We start from the raw sequence: 19632 nt of genomic DNA on the forward strand, positions 1-19632 counted from the left end.
GAAATGAGAAGAGAAAGGGATAAGTTTTTATAAAAAAAGCTCAAGACGTGTCTACTGAAGACAACAGACCTAGGAAGAGAGTGTATTATTCTTCTTACAGTGGGAGTGAAACTAAATATCAATACACTTGAACTAATCACGTTTTCAATATTAATAGATGCTTCTATGAAGATGGAGCATTGCCTTATGTTCCCAATTGTACATTTTATTACTTACCGCAAGGCACAAAACTCTTTTGATGCAGAGTTGGAACCGGTTCCTAGACGTGGCAATGTTGTTCTGCAGTTTGCCACTTTGAGGTGTGTGAATGAAAGCTTGAATATATGACTATCCAACTTGCTTTCTCCTTGTAATGAACCCACCACTAGTTCTTTGCCTTGATGGCATGGTTTAAGTTGGAAACTCAGTGTGTGAACACAAATTCCCATCCTACCCCTCTGGCATAGTATATTGAAGCTTCAGTATGCTGTGCCATCATGCATTTCCTATTGCTTCCCATTATTAAAGTCCGATACCCGCAGTTATTGATTGTTGACATAGAGACAATTGTTGTTCAATGAATAAGTCTCGGCACATTTTCGTGGTGTAAACTTGGAATGATGGATTTATTGGGTTGGGGAGATGTCAAATGAGAGAGGCATCCATTTTGGTCAAGAACTAAATAGGACCTAACAAGCAAAACTGTCACTGGAGCGTGGGCAACTTTCTATTCATAAAATATAATCATTGAGAAGAAAATCTGTTAGTAAATTGCAAATATAAGCAAATAACTTGAAAGTACCACAAATTAATGTGCTTGGTGCAAATCTGTTTGTTTTAGGATATGTTTTAACATCTTAAAATTCTGTCATGATTTAAATACATCTCAAGCTCTCAAATTAAGTGGTTTGTGTTACTTCCCAGATAATTATTTTATAGCTATTTTGTGTCTTGTGAGTTTGACATTGGGAATTAGCGTTTTATATAAAATAAAAATATTAGAATGGTGGCGTTGTGTTATTTGTTTTAGAAAGTCCAGCCTTCAGTGAGATGCTGCAGTATATTCAAGTACTGACATGCAGATTTGTTTTTGACCTTCCTATCCCAAATTCTGCTCGGTTCCTGACTTGAGTTGCGCTGTTCTTAGTCAAAAGTCAAAACCTGGCGTCTTCCTTATGTTCCGGCACACCTCAGAGCAGCTGATTTCGAGCACTATTGACAGAGGCCATGGAGTAGAATGCCTTTTTTTATTCATTCATGGGATGTGGGCGTCGCTGGCGGGGCCAGCATTTATTGCCCACCTCTAATTGCCCTCAGAAGGTGGTTGTGAACCGCTGCAGTCCGTGTGGTGAAGGTTCTCCCACAGTGATACCACTACCACTAAATCAAGCACAATTGGTGCAGAACAAAGAGTGGTCAAGTGGGATTTGGAACAAAATTTAACCAAAAAACTCTCCCATTTCAATTCCTGAATTATTCTTTCCACTGACTTAGGTTTCACCTTCAGCCATGGTTTTGAATCCTGGCCAATGCTTCTATATCTTTTCTGTAAGTTAGGTGGCCACATTTTACAATTTTTTGATCTACTTAAATACTTTATAACACTTTACAGAGAAATTAGATACTTAGTTATACAATATATCTTAGTTTTGAAGCAGATAAGTTGAGAAAAATGGTGGAACATTAAATGTTACCAATATCAAAATATATAACTTTGTGTTTCAGGTCAGAACTGTGGTGATACATTACGTGGTCCTAATGGAACTATAGACAGCCCAGGCTTTCCGTACGGGTATCCAAATTATGCCAACTGCACCTGGACTATCATCACTGAAGATCGGAATAGAATACAACTGGCATTTCAATCATTTGCCTTGGAGGAAGACTTTGATGTATTATCAGTTTATGACGGTCAACCACACCAAGAAAACTTAAGGACAAGGTACTGTTACATAGAATTTACATAGAATATACAGAAACAGGCCATTTGGCCCAACAGGTCCGTGCCGGTGTTTATGCCCCACACAAGCCTCATCCCACCCCTCTTCATCTAACCCTATCAGCATAACCTTCTATTCCTTTCTCTTTCATGTGATTATCATATTTCCCCTTAAAAGCATCTATGCTATTTGCCAACTACTCCTTATGGTAGCGAGTTCCACATTCTAACCAATTACTGGGTAAAGAAGTTTCTCTTGAATGCCCTATTGGATTTATTAGGGACTATATTTTATTTATGGCCCCTAGTTTTGGTCTCCCCACAAGTGGAAACATCCTTTCCATTTCTACCCCATCAAACCCTTTCATAATCTTAAAGACCTCCATCAGATCATCCCTCAGGCCTTTCCTTTATAGAGAAGAGAGCCTCAGCCTGTTCAGTCTTTCCTGATCGGCATTACCTCTCTGTTCTGGTATTATCCTTGTAAATCTTTTGTGCACCTTCTCCAATGCCTCTATATCCTTTTTATGGAGACCAGAACTATGCACAGTGCTCCAAATATGGTATAACTAGGTTTCTGTAGTGGTCTAACATAAGTTCTCAGCTTTTGAATTCTATCCCTTTTAGAAATGAACCCCAGTACTTTGCTTTTTTTATGGTCTTACTAACCTGCGTCGGTACTTTTCATGATTTGTGTATCCATACCCCTAGATCCCTTTGCTCCTCTACTCCATTTAAACTCTTATTTTCCAAGGATTATGTAGCCTTTTTATTCTTCCTACTAAAATGCACCACCTCGCATTTATCTATACTGAAATTCATTTGCCAATTACACACCCATTCTGTAAGTTTATTAATATCTTGTATTTTGTTGCAGTCCTCCTCAGTATGAACTATACCCCTCAATTTGGCGCATCCGCAAATTTTGAAATTGTACTTCTGATTCCCGAGTCCAAATAATTCATGTAAAAAGTGAAGTGATCCCAGCACTTATCCTGGTGGAACACCACTTCCCACCTTTTGCCAGTCTGAGTAACTACCCTTAACCCCTACTCTCTCTTTTCTGTTGTGTTCACAAATGTTCACAAATCAAGGATACTTTTTATTGAAGTAAAACTTACCCCACTCTTTTGATGCAAATGCTTTTAGAAACCACCTGCATACCTGTTGTTGCAAGAGAATTTGTCTCTTTTAGACAATGAGAAGTAAAAGTATCATATCATAGTAGGTAAAGCACAGGAGGAGGCCATTTGGCCCATTGTGCCTGTGCCGGCTCTTTGAAAGAGCTATCTAATTAGCCCCATTCCCCTGCTCTTTCCCCAAAGCCCTGTAAATTTTTTCCCTTCAAATATTTATCCAATTCCCTTTTGAAAGTTACTATTGAATCTGCTTCCACCTCCTTTTCAGGCATTACAACTCACCGCGTAAAAAAATGTTTCCTCGCGTTGCCTCTGGCTCTTTTGCCAATCACCTTAAATCTGTATCCTCTGGTTACCGATCCTCTGCCACTGGAAACTGTTGCTCCTTATTTACTCTGTCAAAAATGTTCATGGTTTTGAACATCTCTATCAAATCTCCCCTTAACCTTCTCTGTTCGAAGGAGAACAACCCCAGTTTCTCCAGTCTATCCACATAACTGAAGTCCCTCATCCCTGGTACCATTCCAGTAAGTCTCTTCTGCACCTTCTCTAAGGCCTTCACACCCTTCCTAAAGTGTGGTGCCCAGACTTGAACACAATACTCCAGCTGAGGCCGAACTAGTGTTTTATAAAGGTTTAGCATAACTTCCTTGCCTTTGTACTCTATGCCCCTATTAATAAAGCCCAGGATCCCATATGCTTTTTTAACTGCCTTCTCAACTTGTCTTGCCACCTTCAAAGTTTTGTGTATGTGCACCCCCAGGTCTCTCTGTTCCTTCACCCCCTTCTAAAATTGTACCATTTAGTTTATATTGCCTCTCCTCATTCTTCCTACCAAAATGTATCACTTCACACTTATCTGCGTTAAATTTCATCTGCCACATATCTGCCCATTTCACCAATCTGTCCATGTCCTCCTAAAGTCAGTTACTACCCTTCACATTGTTTACTACATTTCTGAGTTTCGTGTCATCTGCAAACTTTGAAATTGTACCCTCTACACCCAGTCCAGGTCATTAATAGGTATCAAAAAAGAGCAGTGGTCCTAATACTGACCCCTGCGGAACACCACTGAATACTTCTCTCCAGTCTGAAAAACAACCGTTCACCACTACTCTCTGCTTTCTGTCCCTTAGTCAATTTGGTATCCACATTGCCACTGTCCCTTTAACCCCATGTGCTTCAATTTTGCTAACATGTCTATTATGTGGTACTTCATCAAATGCCTTTTGAAAGTCCATATACACAACATCAACCACACTACCCTCACCAACCCTGTCTATTACTTCATCAAAGAACTCAATCAAGTAAGTCAAACACAATTTTCCTTTTTAAAAAAAAAATCTGTGCTGACTTTCATTTATTAGCCTGTACTTTTCCAAGTGCCAATTAGTTTTGTTCCAGATTATTGTTCTAAAAAATTTCCCACCATTGATGTTAGACTGACTGGCCTGTAATTGCTGGGTTTATCCCTCTCCCCTTTTTTGAACAGGGGTCTAACATTTGCAATCCTCCAGTCTTTTGACACTTTATCAAACTTTTGCGGTTATTCCATGATATCAATACTTTCTTTGCTTATCATAGAATCATAGAAGTTTACAACATGGAAACAGGCCCTTCGGCCCAACATGTCCATGTCGCCCAGTTTATACCACTAAGCTAGTCCCAATTGCCTGCACTTGGCCCATATCCCTCTATACCCATCTTACCCATGTAACTGTCCAAATGCTTTTTAAAAGACAAAATTGTACCCGCCTCTACTACTGCCTCTGGCAGCTCATTCCAGACACTCACCACCCTTTGAGTGAAAAAATTGCCCCTCTGGACCCTTTTGTATCTCTTCCCCCCTCACCTTAAATCTATGCCCCCTCGTTATAGACTCCCCTACCATTGGGAAAAGATTTTGACTATCTACCGTATCTATGCCCCTCATTATTTTATAGACTTCTATAAAATCACCCCTAAACCTCCTACTCTCCAGGGAAAAAAGTCTCAGTCTATCCAACCTCTCCCTATAAGTCAAACCATCAAGTCCCGGTAGCATCCTAGTAAATCTTTTCTGCACTCTTTCTAGTTTAATAATATCCTTTCTATAATAGGGTGACCAGAACTGTACACAGTATTCCAAGTGTGGCCTTACTAATGTCTTGTACAACTTCAACAAGACATCCCAACTCCTGTATTCAATGTTCTGACCAATGAAACCAAGAATGCTGAATGCCTTCTTCACCACCCTATCCACCTGTGACTCCACTTTCAAGGAGCTATGAACCTGTACTCCTAGATCTCTTTGTTCTATAACTCTCCCCAACGTCCTACCATTAACGGAGTAGGTCCTGGCCCGATTCGATCTACCAAAATGCATCACCTCACATTTATCTAAATTAAACTCCATCTGCCATTTATTGGCCCACTGGCCCAATTTATCAAGATCCCGTTGCAATCCTAGATAACCTTCTTCACTGTCCACAATGCCACCAATCTTGGTGTCATCTGCAAACTTACTAACCATGCCTCCTAAATTCTCATCCAAATCATTAATATAAATAACAAATAACAGCGGACCCAGCACCGATCCCTGAGGTACACCGTTGGTCACAGGCCTCCAATTTGAAAAACAACCCTCTACAACCACCCTCTGTCTTCTGTCGTCAATCCAATTTTGTATCCAATTGGCTACCTCACCTTGGATCCCGTGAGATCTAACCTTATGTAACAACCTACCATGCGGTACCTTGTTAAAGGCTTTGCTAAAGTCCATGTAGACCACGTCTACTGCACAGCCCTCATCTATCTTCTTGATTACCCCTTCAAAAAACTCAATCAAATTCGTGAGACATGATTTTCCTCTCACAAAACCATGCTGACTGTTCCTAATCAGTCCCTGCCTCTCCAAATGCCTGTAGATCCTGTCTCTCAGAATACCCTCAAACAACTTACCCACTACAGATGTCAGGCTCACCGGTCTGTAGTTCTCAGGCTTTTCCCTGCCGCCCTTCTTAAACAAAGGCACAACATTTGCTACCCTCCAGTCTTCAGGCACCTCACCTGTAGCGGTCGATGATTCAAATATCTCTGCTAGGGGACCCGCAATTTCCTCCCTAGCCTTTCTATTCTTACTGAGGTGAGAATTGCCAGTGCTAGAGGAATGAAACATGTTTTGACAGTTTGCACCCAATGATAGTATCAGGCATGGTACATCAGGTGCACCGTCTATGGTTACTTCAGATGACGACTGTTGCACCAATGTAACATTTAATTCCTCCTCACCTGCCATCATTGTGCCCTCTTTGAATGAGATTGGCAGTGCTGAATTATGGTTGGTTGTGTGGACTCGCAGCCATTAGAAACCATGTAAGAGCTATCTAAATTCATTTCATTTAGAATCCTACAGAAATCATTGAAAGAAGATTTTCACCCTAAAGTCTGAATTGGATTCACAGTTACATTCCAGAGATGGGCATTGTGATATTTATCAAATGTAATGTCTAATGGTCAGTGCTTGCAGAGATTTCTCAGAAACTTACAAACTAGTGTTATCATGTCTGTGCCCCCTCACCTCCTCTCACTGCTAACAGGGATCGAATAGTGAGTTAAACCTCATATTCTACCTTCCAGTTCTGCTACTCATCACAGTCATCCTTCAAGTGCTATGAAGGCTCAGGATTACCCCCATTGTGTTGAAAGTTTAGGCCCTGTACCTAATCCTGAGAACTGCTAAAAATATGCCCCTTTCTCAAACTGGCACTCTATTTTGTTGTGTATCTTCAGCTTATATATAAATGAAGATGACTCATTGCCACATCTCTGTCCATTATTCTGTGAAAACTGTCATTCAATTCCCAAAAGACTGATAAAAGTCCCAAAATACCATATAATAAAAATAAAATTTGGCTTCTCCAGTCACTCTGAATCATTGGCCCTGCTGGCATAACTCCCCTATTGTTACAATATTACATATCCTCCGACTCACCACGAGAAATGGCAAAGGAGATCTGGTAATGTAATAAAAGTCTCGAGTCTAGCGTATACGTCTTATATATGACAGCTGATGTTCTAGATTGAAATGGACAAATTGCTTGGAATGCAATGCAACTTGCAATTAATGTGACAGCTTGATCTAATTGTCATGCTCAGAATATTTGAATAAACTAGAACTTTTTATTGAGTGTTATTTGAGAACTGATGCTGCCATATTTGTCGGTGCTTCTATTCTTTGTGATTTGGCCTGTCTCTTCTCTAAATATGCATCATTCATCATATGATTGCATTATTCTGGGATGTGCATGTATATATAATTTATCATTGCCCACATGACAAGTCAGCTAGCCAAATATGGAGTTTGTTAGAGGGAATGAACTGGTGCAAAAGAATAGCGATGGTGTATGGAAAATGGCAGAATTGTTTATCAAACATTTTCCTGTCTAACAAAATCTTTGGTCTTTATGGATCTGAATATCATGAAAGATATGTTTGTTATATACTTCCATACCATCTTGTTCTATATTGTCAGCTTTAAGTAGTTAATTTTCCTCATTCCTGGTAATTAGTAAAATGTTGTCAATGTTCATAACATGATATTTAAATTGCTATTTGAAGAATGTTTTTTCTTTTAATTTCATGCAAGAATGTCTAGTGTAGTGAAACTAATTTCAAAATCTTTTGTGTATGGAGATCATGGGGTGGAATTTCCTGTGTATTTGCGCCTCGAAGCACACGTAATTGGGCCGTAAAGCAAATATCTGGTGTAAACACGAGCGCAAATGTGTTACGCACATAATCATGCTATGCCTGGATTTCCTCTACCTTTTATGCCTGTCTATCGATCCTTACACCCGAACGCATCTCTGCTCAGTATAATGGCTCCACCCTCAGGCTAAAGAGCTGTGCACACAAATTTCCTGCAATTACGCTGGTTCAAAATGGCTGTAAAATTGAGCTCGGAATTCTGGGTGCAGCAGGAAACAGTTATCTTTCTGGTGCTTTATTGTGATTTTTTTTTTAAAGCAATCTTTTTTAAAAAAGTTGTTCTCATTGAGACTTGCACTGTATTTTTTGTTTCTTTGAATGCATTTCTTTGACTTCAGTATGAGTCACACAAAAATTTTAAAGCTTCCACGATTGCATGTGCATCAATGATAGTTGGATGGCTTGAAACTTTAATTTTGATGCTTAAAAAAGGAATATATGGTGAGTTTGATTCTTTGCTCGATCCCCGATTGTTTACGTTGATTTTTGCTTGTTTAAACTGAATTTCACATTCTGGTGTTTGCGAATAAGATTGGCAGTAAGGTTGAGAGTAAATTTACATTAGCAAAATGGGCACATGAATGGGAGTAATTTTGGCTGTAATTTCCCAATTATTCCCCCACAAGAAATTCTGCCCCATACATTTATCATGACCACCTGTTTTTATTTTTTATATGAAATGAATGAGCTATTAAAATGTTGAAGGACTCTACCTGTTTAAGTCATCCCAAAGGGCAGGTTTTATTCTACGATGTGATTTACAGTCTGAAAGTGAGCTAGTTTAGTGTTAATGATCTAGTCTTTGAGACTCTATAGGCATGCATGTATGCTGCCCCTAAAATGGAAAATATCCCAAGGCATTTCACAGGAGAAATTGTTGCCGTGTGGTAGACACTAAGGTAGGAGGCATTGTAAGTTGTGTGGATGGGAGCAAGAAGTTACAAAGGGACAGAGACAGACTAAGTGACTGGCCAAAACTATGACAGATGGGGCTTAATGTGGGGAAATGTGAGGACGAACATACAAAATTGAATTGGCAAGAAAAGACCAGCTGGTCCATCAAGCCTGCCGCACACACCATGATGGCTGGAGCCATCCACTTAGGATCCAAGAAAGACAGTTCAGAATATTTTTTTAATGGTGAGAGACTAGGGCCTGTGGAATAGCAAAGGGATTTAGGTGCCCATATACACAAATCATTAAAAGTGTATTTAAGAGAGGTAGGCTCTTTACTGATTAAACTCAGCAACTCCCCTGAACTCAACATTCCAGAGGCTGCTGACAGGACCACTGGGGATGAATGCAGGCTACCTTCACTCCTCATCTGTTGTGAGGGGAGGGGTGGGGGTTGGTATCAGAGGTGCATTGTTAGCCAGCTTTCTAGCATGTGATAGTTTATCAACTGATCTATCAGCTCAATGACCCATCTCAGAACCAGGTGTCAAGCTAGTAGGAGAAGACTACACCATCACACAACTAAACAACACACTGTCACCCAGCACTTGTTACTACCTTGGTGTAAATGTTTATAGTCATAAACCTGGATAATACTGGAACAACACAACTTATGAAACTGAATAGTTAATAACCAAATATAGACAATGATGTCAAGCTCTGGAATACAAATTATTCAGTCCAGTTAGCATCTCATACAAAAAGTAAATGACATTGAAATCCCTTTCTAAATCGGCTATGGCTGCTTCTAATGAAGGTACTCATTTACCCTGCGTTTAGACAGTTTTCCATACCTTTTATGAGAGGCCAATTGGCCTGTAGAGTCTCACAGCTGCAGCCTTAAACTTGCCTTTATCACTGTCTTTTAAAACAGATTGCAGTGACTTGATTGTGTAATTATAACAAATTTCTGTTACTATTTTTGGGTTTTTACTCCAGCTATTCTCGGGTTCGGTATCACAAGTACTCCTACAAGCAAACTTCATGTCCTCTGTGATCCGGAGTATATCATTTTCTGCCCAATATCCAGTTAAATGATGGCATGATCCCCAGTGATCATAACCAGAGAACCCTTACTCTGAATGTTCGCGACTGAAAAATGGCAGAAAGCACTCAGAAAAGCACTGTATCAAGAGCAAAGCAAGGCACAGCTTTAGATAATTAACTGGTTAATTTACATGAAAGAACAGTGTACTTATCACAGAGTGAGAACAATCAATTGTCTTCCACTCCTCTGCATTGCAAAACAATTGACACAACTTACAAACTCTCTTTAAACATTGGCTCATTTTCTCCAGCTAAGCTTCCAAACCTAAGTTAGTTCAGACTTTTAAAACACAGGCAGGTTCTTGCTGCTGCTCTAAAAACACAGATTATTCTGTGTCCGATGAAGAGAGACCCACTGTGAAACCTCGCTCCCCCGTAAAGTTAATCAGATGGAAACTAGGTTCATTGAGCTGGCTATCATAGTTACTTTGCTGGTGAACACTTACCCTTGGATATTGACACAGGGGGCTCCCCAGCATCTACTTTAGCTCTGCTTCCCATTGGATCCGTAGGTTTTGCAAGGAGTGAACTTCTCACAATCGTATGCAATGTTTGAGATTGTGTGTAAATCCTACCTCTGTATATCAATTATCACTTCAAATCCCCATTGTGAACCTAAATGAATTTTCAGTTTACTGACTTAATGTTGAGAAAAAGTACTGAATTTAACATACAGAAATATTGCGAGCTTATAAAAATCCAGCTGAGTTAACCCGGGCAAAATCCAATTCACCAGAATCGCATATATTATTTGAACTTTTTATGTATTCAACTTTTCTCTCCACACACACTGAGGTGTGAGCACAGAAAGACCAAGGAGAGGGTTATGATTATCTAATACTGTGGTCTATTAATGCACTAGAGCAGTTTTACATGTAAACCTATTCCATTTAGTCAGGAATTGGTTTTGTAGCAGTCTTTTAAAAATATATAAATATAGTGATGTTTTATTATTAAGCACAGTAAATTACATACTAGAGAAACATGTTACGAAGATTAAAATTTCATTTTACAAGTTTTGTAAATATGTAGAAAAACAGTCATGGAAGCATATTCCTACCTGTCAACAATCACATTACAATTGCAGTTCTTGATTAATGCCTTGCCATTCACCTAAATTGCATTTTGTAGCTTCCTTGACATGTTAGTACTCATGGAGCTGCAATGCCAAAATGAGTGGCAGCTTGCTAACCGCAAAGCGTAACAATCTCATCCCAGGTGAAATTGGAATAGTATTTTCAGAATAAAAATTGTTTCTACCTCAGTGAGCTTTCCCAGTGAGTAGCTGAGCCATGTAAAACAAGAAGGTTCCAAATCCAATTCCCGGTCAATGCTGAACAATTATATCTCTGCTGAACTAGCTGTTGGAGCTCCACAATTTACTTCAATGTCCCAGAATATGGAAGGGTAAATCAGCAAAAGTCCCCATGGAGAGGAAGGGTGGGGGAGGGTTGGAGAAGAAGTGGGAGGATGCAAATGAAGCCGGAATTGGAAGAACAGAGGGCACATCCTAGAATTTTTCAAATTCTTTCTCTCGAAATTGGTCTTGATGGGAAGGCCGATATTTTATTGCCCATCCCTAGTTGCCCTTGAGAAGGTGGTGGTGGGCTGCCTTCTTGAATCGCTGCAGTTCGTAACATCTTTCTCTAGTATGCTGCAGTCCATGTAAAGGTACTCCTGCAATGCTGTTAGGTCTTAAGCTCCAGGATTTTGACCCAGCAGCGATGAAGGAACGACAATATATGTCCAAGCCGAGATGATGTGTGACTTGGAGGGGAACTTGAAAGTGATGATGTTCCTATCTAGGTAGTGGGTTTCGGAGGTACTGCCAAAGAAGCCTTGGTCACTTGCTGCAGTGCAACCTGTAGATAGTACACACAGCAGCCACAGTATGCTGGGGAGGGAGTGGACATTTAAACCAGCAGACTGCTTTGTCCTGGATAGTGTCTTGAGTATCGTTGGACCTGCACCCATCCAGGCAAGTGGAGAGTATTCCAACACACTCCTGACTTGGAGCGGAGGAAGCCATTCACCACAGAATACACAGCCTCTGACCTGCTGTAGTAGCCACAGCATTTATGTGGCTGGTCCAGATGAGTTTGTGGTCAGTGGTGATCCCCAGGGAGTTGATGGTGGGGGATTCAGTGATTGTGATACCATTAAATGTCAAGAGGAGGTGGTTAGGCTCTCTCTCGTTGGAGATGATCATTGCATGGCACTTGGGTGGCGCGAATGTTACTTGCCACTTATCAGTCCAAGGCTAGCTGTTATCCAGGTCTTGCTGCATGCAGACATGGACTTCTTCGTTATCTGAGGAATTGTGAATAGAGCTGAACACTGTGTAATCATCAGTGAATAGCTCCACTTCTTACCTTATGATGGAGGAAAGTTCATTGATGAAGCACCTGAAAATAGTTGGGCATCGGATGCAGCCCTGAGGAACTCCGGCAGCGATGTCCTGGGAATAAGATGAATGGTCTCCAATGACCACAGCCATTTTCCTTTGTGCCAGATATGACTCCAGCCATTGGAGAATTTCCCCATGATCCTCATTGACTTCAATTTTACTAAGGGTCCTTGGTGCCACACTCAATCAAATGCTGATTTGATGTCAAGGGCAGTCACTCTCATCTCACTGCTTAAGTTCAGTTCTTATGTCCATGTTTGGACCAAGACTGTAATGAGGCCTGGAGCCAAGTGGTCCTGGCAGAACAAAAACTGAGCATTGATGAGCAGGTTGTTTGTGAGTTATAGCACTGTTGATGACTCCTTCCATCACTTTGCTGATTGTTAGTAAACTGATAGGGTGGCAATTGGCTGGGTTGGATTTGTCCTGCTTTTTGTAGACAGGACATACCTCGGCAATTTTCCACACAACATAAGAAAAAGGATGAGGTCCTGCGATTGGAATTTCAGGAGCTAGGGAAGAAATTAAAAAAGCAGGACCTCAAAGGTAGTAATCTCTGGATTGCTCCCACTGCCGTGCGCAAGTGAGTACAGAAATAGGAAGATAAGGCAGGTTAATGTGTATCTGGAGACATGGTGCAAGAGGGAAGGCTTCAGATTCTTGGGCATTGGGACCAGTTTTGGGGCAAGAGGAACCTGCTCAAGACGGACGGGTTGCACCTTAACAGAGCTGGGACCAATGTCCTCACAGGGAGTTTCACTAGTGCTGTGTGGGAGGGTTTAAACTAATTTGGCAGGGGGATGGACACCAGGATGTAGCATTAGAAAGGAGAAACGAGGTGAACAAAGGATAGGGAGAGACAGATAGCACTAGAATAAGAAATAGTGCAGTATTAGGTGGGGTCAGACTAAGAGAGAATGTGTGGTGAAAAAGGTTGGTGAGCTGCAGGCGCAAATAGCCACATGGGAATATGCTGTAGTGGCGATAACGGAGACCTGACTCAAAAAAGGGCAGGATTGGGTACTATATATTCCTGGATACAAGGTGTTCAGGAAAGACAGGGAAGAAATAAAAGGAGGTGGGGGGTGGGGTGGCAGTATTGATTAAGAAGAATATTGCAGTGGTGGAGAGAGAGGATGTCTTTGAGGGGTCAAGGACAAGAATCTATTTGTTCACTTTTTTTACTGATACCTGCTTTCTATTTCCAGATTTACTTATTAAACTGAATTTTAATTCAGTTGAACGTCTTGTCCGAAAGATGGCACCTCCGACAGTGCAGCACTCCCTCAGTACTGCACTGGAGCGTCAGCCTAGATATGTGTGCTCAAATCTCTGGAGTGTAATCCTGATTATTTTTCTTCCTCATGCTTTGTGATCTTTGATTGTCAATAGTTATTCAAAAAGTGACACCCGCTCCATCGATTGTAAAATTTGCCTAAGGATATTGCTTCATGATGATGTGTAACACATCTGTGACTTTTTCATGTTCAGCTCACCAGTCTCGAATGCCTATGCCCCCTTAATTGGGGATAATTTTTGTTATTCACTAGCTATCCACTAGGGCCCACCAATTGTGAGGTCATGATGCTCAGTCAACCTTGAGCAATTGGCAAGATGCCCAGTGATTTTAATAGAATCTGTGGAGATTGGAAATTATTAAGTAGGAAATGAATTCATGCTTTTTTGTACATTAGATAATGTAATACAGACCCAAAGAATGATTATGGTAACTCATACGTGAAGTCTTATGCATTTTTGACTTCTGCTAAAAATAACTTTGGCAGCTGGCCACCCATTTGGAACTGAATGAACATTATGACATCACTAAGAGCACTGCCTCATCACAGACCAGTTCTCAAGTAGTTCATTTTGAAGGGTAATCAACCACAGCAGCAAATTCATTCTTTCGAATACCTCAGTCATTGTTGTCTCTGTTTTGTCGGTCTAAAAGTTTTTCAATGTTTTTCGGTTTTCATTTGGTTGGTGGGTTCTTGCTTTTATTTCAGATGCATGGATTGTTGAAAGTTACAGACATGTTTAAGTGAATTCAACACCAGTACCAGACAAGTAATTAGAATGTTGCTATTGAGTGGACGACATGCAAAAGATGTGTCCTGGATTACACAAATTACTTGGAACAAAAGAATATTGTGACCAGCCAACTGGCTGAAATGAATGAACAAAGTGTTTGAACCAGAGATATAAACAGGTGAAAAACATTTACAGCAATTAATTGGAGCAGGCAATTGGGACTAGCTTAGTGGTATAAACTGGGCGACATCGACATGTTGGGCCGAAGGGCCTGTTTCCATGTTGTAAACTTCTATGATTCTATTCTATGACTTGTGAAGAGGAATTACAACAGGTTTCATCTTCTACTTTGAAATGTTAGAAAAAGAGCCAAAGAACAGAAAATCTGATGCAAACGAAGGATTTGTACATATTTCCATAGTCAGTGAAAGTTGTAAGTTTTTTGTTAACTGGTGTGCAACATGAAGTGACAACTTTCATTCAGTTTTAACGACCAGATAATCTAGATCTAGGATTTGTATAGTTTGGGAAAATGTTAGATAAATTGCAAATTATATACAAGTTTCATTTTTATATAACAATTTTGAAGTTTTTTTGCAATGATGTGTAGCTGTGTATGAAATACCTACCCACATCTCAGTTAACTTTTTGTGAGCTGCACCAAATAAGTGGCATAAAAGATGAATTATTTTTGTGTAGTTTTTTTTAAAAATTCTGGTCAGTACAGTTACGGCAAATGATTTGGCTGATCTTGTGAATTTCTATACTTGTTGTATATAGCACACTGTTGACCGGAGGTCACCGGTTACGGTTACTGGCTTTGTACACAGAGGAGAAGAGTCAATTCTCTCTCAACTCTCAATTCACTTTATTCATGCCGTTAGATCATATACATATAGCTGAAACATCTGGTTAGATATAGGCATGCAGTTTACACCAGGTTTTACAGTCTTATACCCAAACTAAGATCTAAACGCACACCCACTAGGTTTTTCTGACACTCCCTGAGTGGTCACAGAATATAAAGGATAATACCCGAAAAGAAGAGCTGACGCTGGCCAGGCGTTCCGTTCTCTCTCTCTCTCTCTCTCTCTCTCGACGTCGTCTCTACGTCCCTGACGTAGGGTCTTCCACTTCTGCGATGGTTGGTCTCCGGAGTCTTCGCTCTGGCTCCACACCCCAGATCCTTCATTCTTATTCCGAATCTTATCTCTTCAGGCTGTGCTGTCTCTCTCCCTTTGGTTTAGGCCTGCTCGCTTTTGCCTGGGTCTTCTCCTCATTGGCTCTGTCCCAAGGACTTAGGTAGAATTACCTCATTACTCCTTTACTAAATAAGGACTTGTGTCTTATTACATTTCCTTTGTCTTTCACAAAACTTGGTTAATTCAAACCGGTTCCAGCCAGCTGAGGCCAGGACTGAACTCGGGTTACTTTAGTTCAAAAGTCATTCCTGCCTGTGTGTATCAGCAACTGATATCTCAGGTTACTGCAGCCCCTAGCCAACAACACTTTGGTAATAGATACTGCAATTTTGAAATAAAAAGTCTGAGTCAGTAAAATGCTAGTATCTGAGTGATACCAAACCATTTTCAATTCAAATGATTTTTAATTTTTTTCTGTTACAACAATATGTTCTTGTTGCTAGTTTCCAAAATGTAAATAAACACAATTGGAATTATTTTACCCATTTCAACTAGCGATCACATCAGAGTGCTCAGAACATTTGTGCACACTTGTCCTATGAGAAACAGCAGGAGCAACCTACTCTCCTTGTGATTGATTAGCAATTTAGCCCACTGAAAGCTGATGGTGATTCTCCTTAAAGTACTGGAGTTGAGCAAGATTACAACTCTTTTTCGAATGCACACAACTGTGTGTCCTTCATAATGATCCAGACCTTAACATGAAGCTGTTGGCTTTTCAACACTCAAGGTGGTTGCTTGGACCATTATGGATGACTTAGCATTGCCAATGATATTGTTTTGTTCTATTTACTCTGCTTTTCTTCTCTGCTGAAGGATGGGGTCAGTTGAGTCATTTATTGCAGTGTAGGTTGAATTCAGTTGCATACTGCCAATTCAGGACAGTGATCTTGGGGACTTATGAAAATGAAATAATCTTGCATATATGTGTGCTTTCTAATCAACTTCCTGTGACAGAATTCTAGGTAATGCTTTTATGTCAACATATACAATGAAAATTGCTTCTGAAAACATTTAATGGCAATTTCTTATATGAACAGTTGCCTCCCGCTAGGTGGCACAGTGATATCCTCCTGTTCATGTGCTGCAAGCCTTTGCACTTTGTAAAGTAACTGGGGGTGAAAACAGTCTTGGGCGGTAGTGTTAAATGGGGTGTGAGATAGGTGGTCCATTTCACCCCCCGTCCAATTTTCTTTTCCATTCATTCAATGGAAAAAGAAATTGGGCGGGGGGTGTAAAACGGGCGGAGAATGTATCGGGCGCGGGGGGGTGATATCAGGTGGGGAGGGTGTAAAATGGGCGGGGAGCGTATGGGGTGGGGTGTAAAACAGGAGGGGAGCCTGGCGGGTGGGGTGTAAAATGGGCAGGGGCGGGGAGCGTAGCGGGTGGGGTGTAAAATGGACGGGGAGCATAGCGGGTGGGGTGTAAAATGGGCGGGGAGCGTATCGGGTGGGGTGGCAGCCAAATCATTATCTCCCATTTTGTGCCACTGCCCAAGTCCAATTTCACCCTCTCGTGTTTATAGTTGCATAATATTAATATTTGTATTATCTGTTTCCCCTCCACCGCAGCTCTACTATTATTTCTGGCTCACTGTAAGCATTTAACAAAAATAAAAATGGCTCACCTCCAGCCTTTTAAAATCGTATCCTTGATTTTGAAACAGCAAACCCGAAAGCAGCTTATTGAGTAGGTGTATTTTCTCCACCGTCCTCTATTTTCAGCCAAATCTACACCTCTCCATTTATTTATTTGAAACTGTTATCATTACTCCCTTTCCATCCTAAACCCTGCCCCCACTTACTTCCTCCATTTCCCCCAATCCCCATTATCTACTGTGATCCCAAATGCTCATTGCTCACTTCCTCACCACCCGCTAAGGTTCAAATTTCCACTGCCTTTGCCTGCCTGCGAACCACCATGTCAACAGCTCACTCCTCCCTCAACTAACTTAGCCTGGTACCTATTAGCAACCACCTCAATTATTCATTTATGCTCTAAGCTACTTTCTGAGGGAATTTATCTCAGTGTTTATCTCATTGCTGTTTGTGAAACCTTGCTGTGCGCAAATTGGCTGCCAGGTCTAAAACTTTGTCTTTCTCCTGTGCAATTTCTGGACTGCTTACGATTCAGAAATCGTAAAAGAAATGACTCAGAATTTTGGCGTCTTCCAAATTAAATGATAAGATTGTGGGAGCAGAACCGTAGATTTTGATATAGCACCAGCCAGTATTAAATCGTTAATGCACTAAAATTCTGAATGCAAGCCAATGTACTACCTCTCCATGGTTCAATGTGCCATGTGTTATATATATTCACTGATGCCCAACTATGTTGGAATCTCCTCTGAAGCTGTTGTCCACATCAAAAAAAAGGAAAATGTAATAAGGCATGTAAAAAGTATGCATTTACTATAAATTGTCTTCATGTATATTCACACCCCCCCTCCCCACAATCTGGCAGACTAGAATGAATATTATATTGCAACAGGATTGGCCTGCTGACCTCAATTTACTGCTGCTCCTTTGTGTGAATACATCTTATAGATTGGCTGTAGAATATCAGGGCCCTAATGTTTTACCTGACTAGGTTTCCTTAATTGCTTCCACAATGACTGGATTTCACCTGATAAAGACTGTCTCTTTGTAAACTGTATCTCTGACTTGGATTTTCCCCTGCAGTGGCTTCCTCCCTAAATAGGTTTGCCCTTCCCTAACTTAACTCCTCCATTATCATGTAGGGTCTCCTCTGACTCAACTTTCAGCATGGCTTTCCCTGATGAAGCATCACCATAGCTCACTCTCCTCCTTTAAAACGCTCTTTAAAACCTACCTCTTTGACCAAGCTTTTGGTCACCAGTCCTAATTTCTCTTTATGTGGCTAGATGTCAAATGTTGTCTGATAACGCTCCTGTGATGCACCTTGGGATGTTTCAATATGTTAAAGACGGTACATAAATGCAAACTATTGTTGTGGTTATTCATAGGATGTGCTGCAACTATTTAACAAAGGTTTGCTGTGTTATGGATTCTTCTAGAAATGGACATTGGTGCAAGAAATCTCCAAAATATCAATGAAAACTCTGCAATTACATAGTTTATACCTGCTTTCTTGTAAGAACACTGGGATTAATGCTTTGATCAGGATATTTATCAAGGGTACCAGATGAATCCTTAACCTCTTCACCTCATTTGCTCTCATAGAACTGTCTGCGTTTATGTTATTCATTTTTTGAGGTCTGTACCAATGATCCCTCTAATTTTTTTCGGCCATGTGCGAAATGAATTTGGGTTTGTGCGCCAATATAAAGGCTGTGTGCTCCACTATAAAAACAAATCTCAACTTTAAATAGAACATCTTTATGGAAAACATTATTCAGGGTATGTAACAAACAGAACAAATGTACAAAATAATGGATAATTGTAACAATTTAATGTTACATTGGCTGATAAATTTATATAATTTATGAAATGGCTTTCTTAAGTTGTACCAGGACTGAGCAGACCAGTCTCATTATATTTTATCAAAAATTATCTGATTGGAACGATTCCAATCAGCTTTTTGTTGAAACGGTTTAATGACTCCAATTCAAACAGAAATAAATCGTGTGCAATCAGAATTTTTAAATTGAGTCAGAAATGCAAAATAGTTGTCAAGTCAGTCAGTGTGAATTTGGGGATAGGGAACAGTTTAATTAAAGCTCCCCAGGGTTTAAAAAAATTATTGCATTACAATTGTACATGTTACAGATCTCATTAGTTTTGGCTGTCTCTATGTAAGGCAGGGAGCAGTTTGGACACAAAGAACCTAAACTGAGGGAGGCAAAGGTCAAAGATAAAATGAGACAATCCTTGGGGCAACTGAGGACTTTTGGATAGCAGTTGTATAAACCAATTTAGATCGACTTCATTGTTTTGATTACAATGTACCAATGTGATTGGAAAATATATTTCAGCACAATTGTAGAAGGATCTTTAGTAACAGTATTACACATGATTTGTGTCAGAATTACTTAATTTGTCAATATGTAATATGGAAATTGGTAAACAATTATTACAATATGCCAGGTAATTTGGGTGCATTTGTAGTTTACTTCAGAAGCTAACATTGAATAGAATGGTGACAAAAACTGTTAATTGCACTAATTGTAGACTCCATCCAATGTTGTTTGCAACCAATGCCTAA

The 19632-nt window shown here is 40.2% G+C and overlaps 1 protein-coding gene across 1 annotated transcript in view; it reads left to right on the plus strand.

The window, feature by feature from the left end:
- Nucleotides 1-19632, plus strand: part of csmd2 (CUB and Sushi multiple domains 2) — a 1323345-nt gene that overhangs the window by 14454 nt on the left and 1289259 nt on the right. Inside the window, exon 2 of the mRNA XM_068006939.1 lies at nt 1705-1921. Within this exon, the coding sequence (XP_067863040.1) occupies nt 1705-1921 (217 nt within the window). The remainder of the gene's footprint in view (nt 1-1704; nt 1922-19632) is intronic.

The sequence above is a fragment of the Heptranchias perlo genome, chromosome 26 (genome assembly GCF_035084215.1).
Source record: "Heptranchias perlo isolate sHepPer1 chromosome 26, sHepPer1.hap1, whole genome shotgun sequence".
Taxonomy (NCBI): Eukaryota; Metazoa; Chordata; class Chondrichthyes; order Hexanchiformes; family Hexanchidae; genus Heptranchias; species Heptranchias perlo.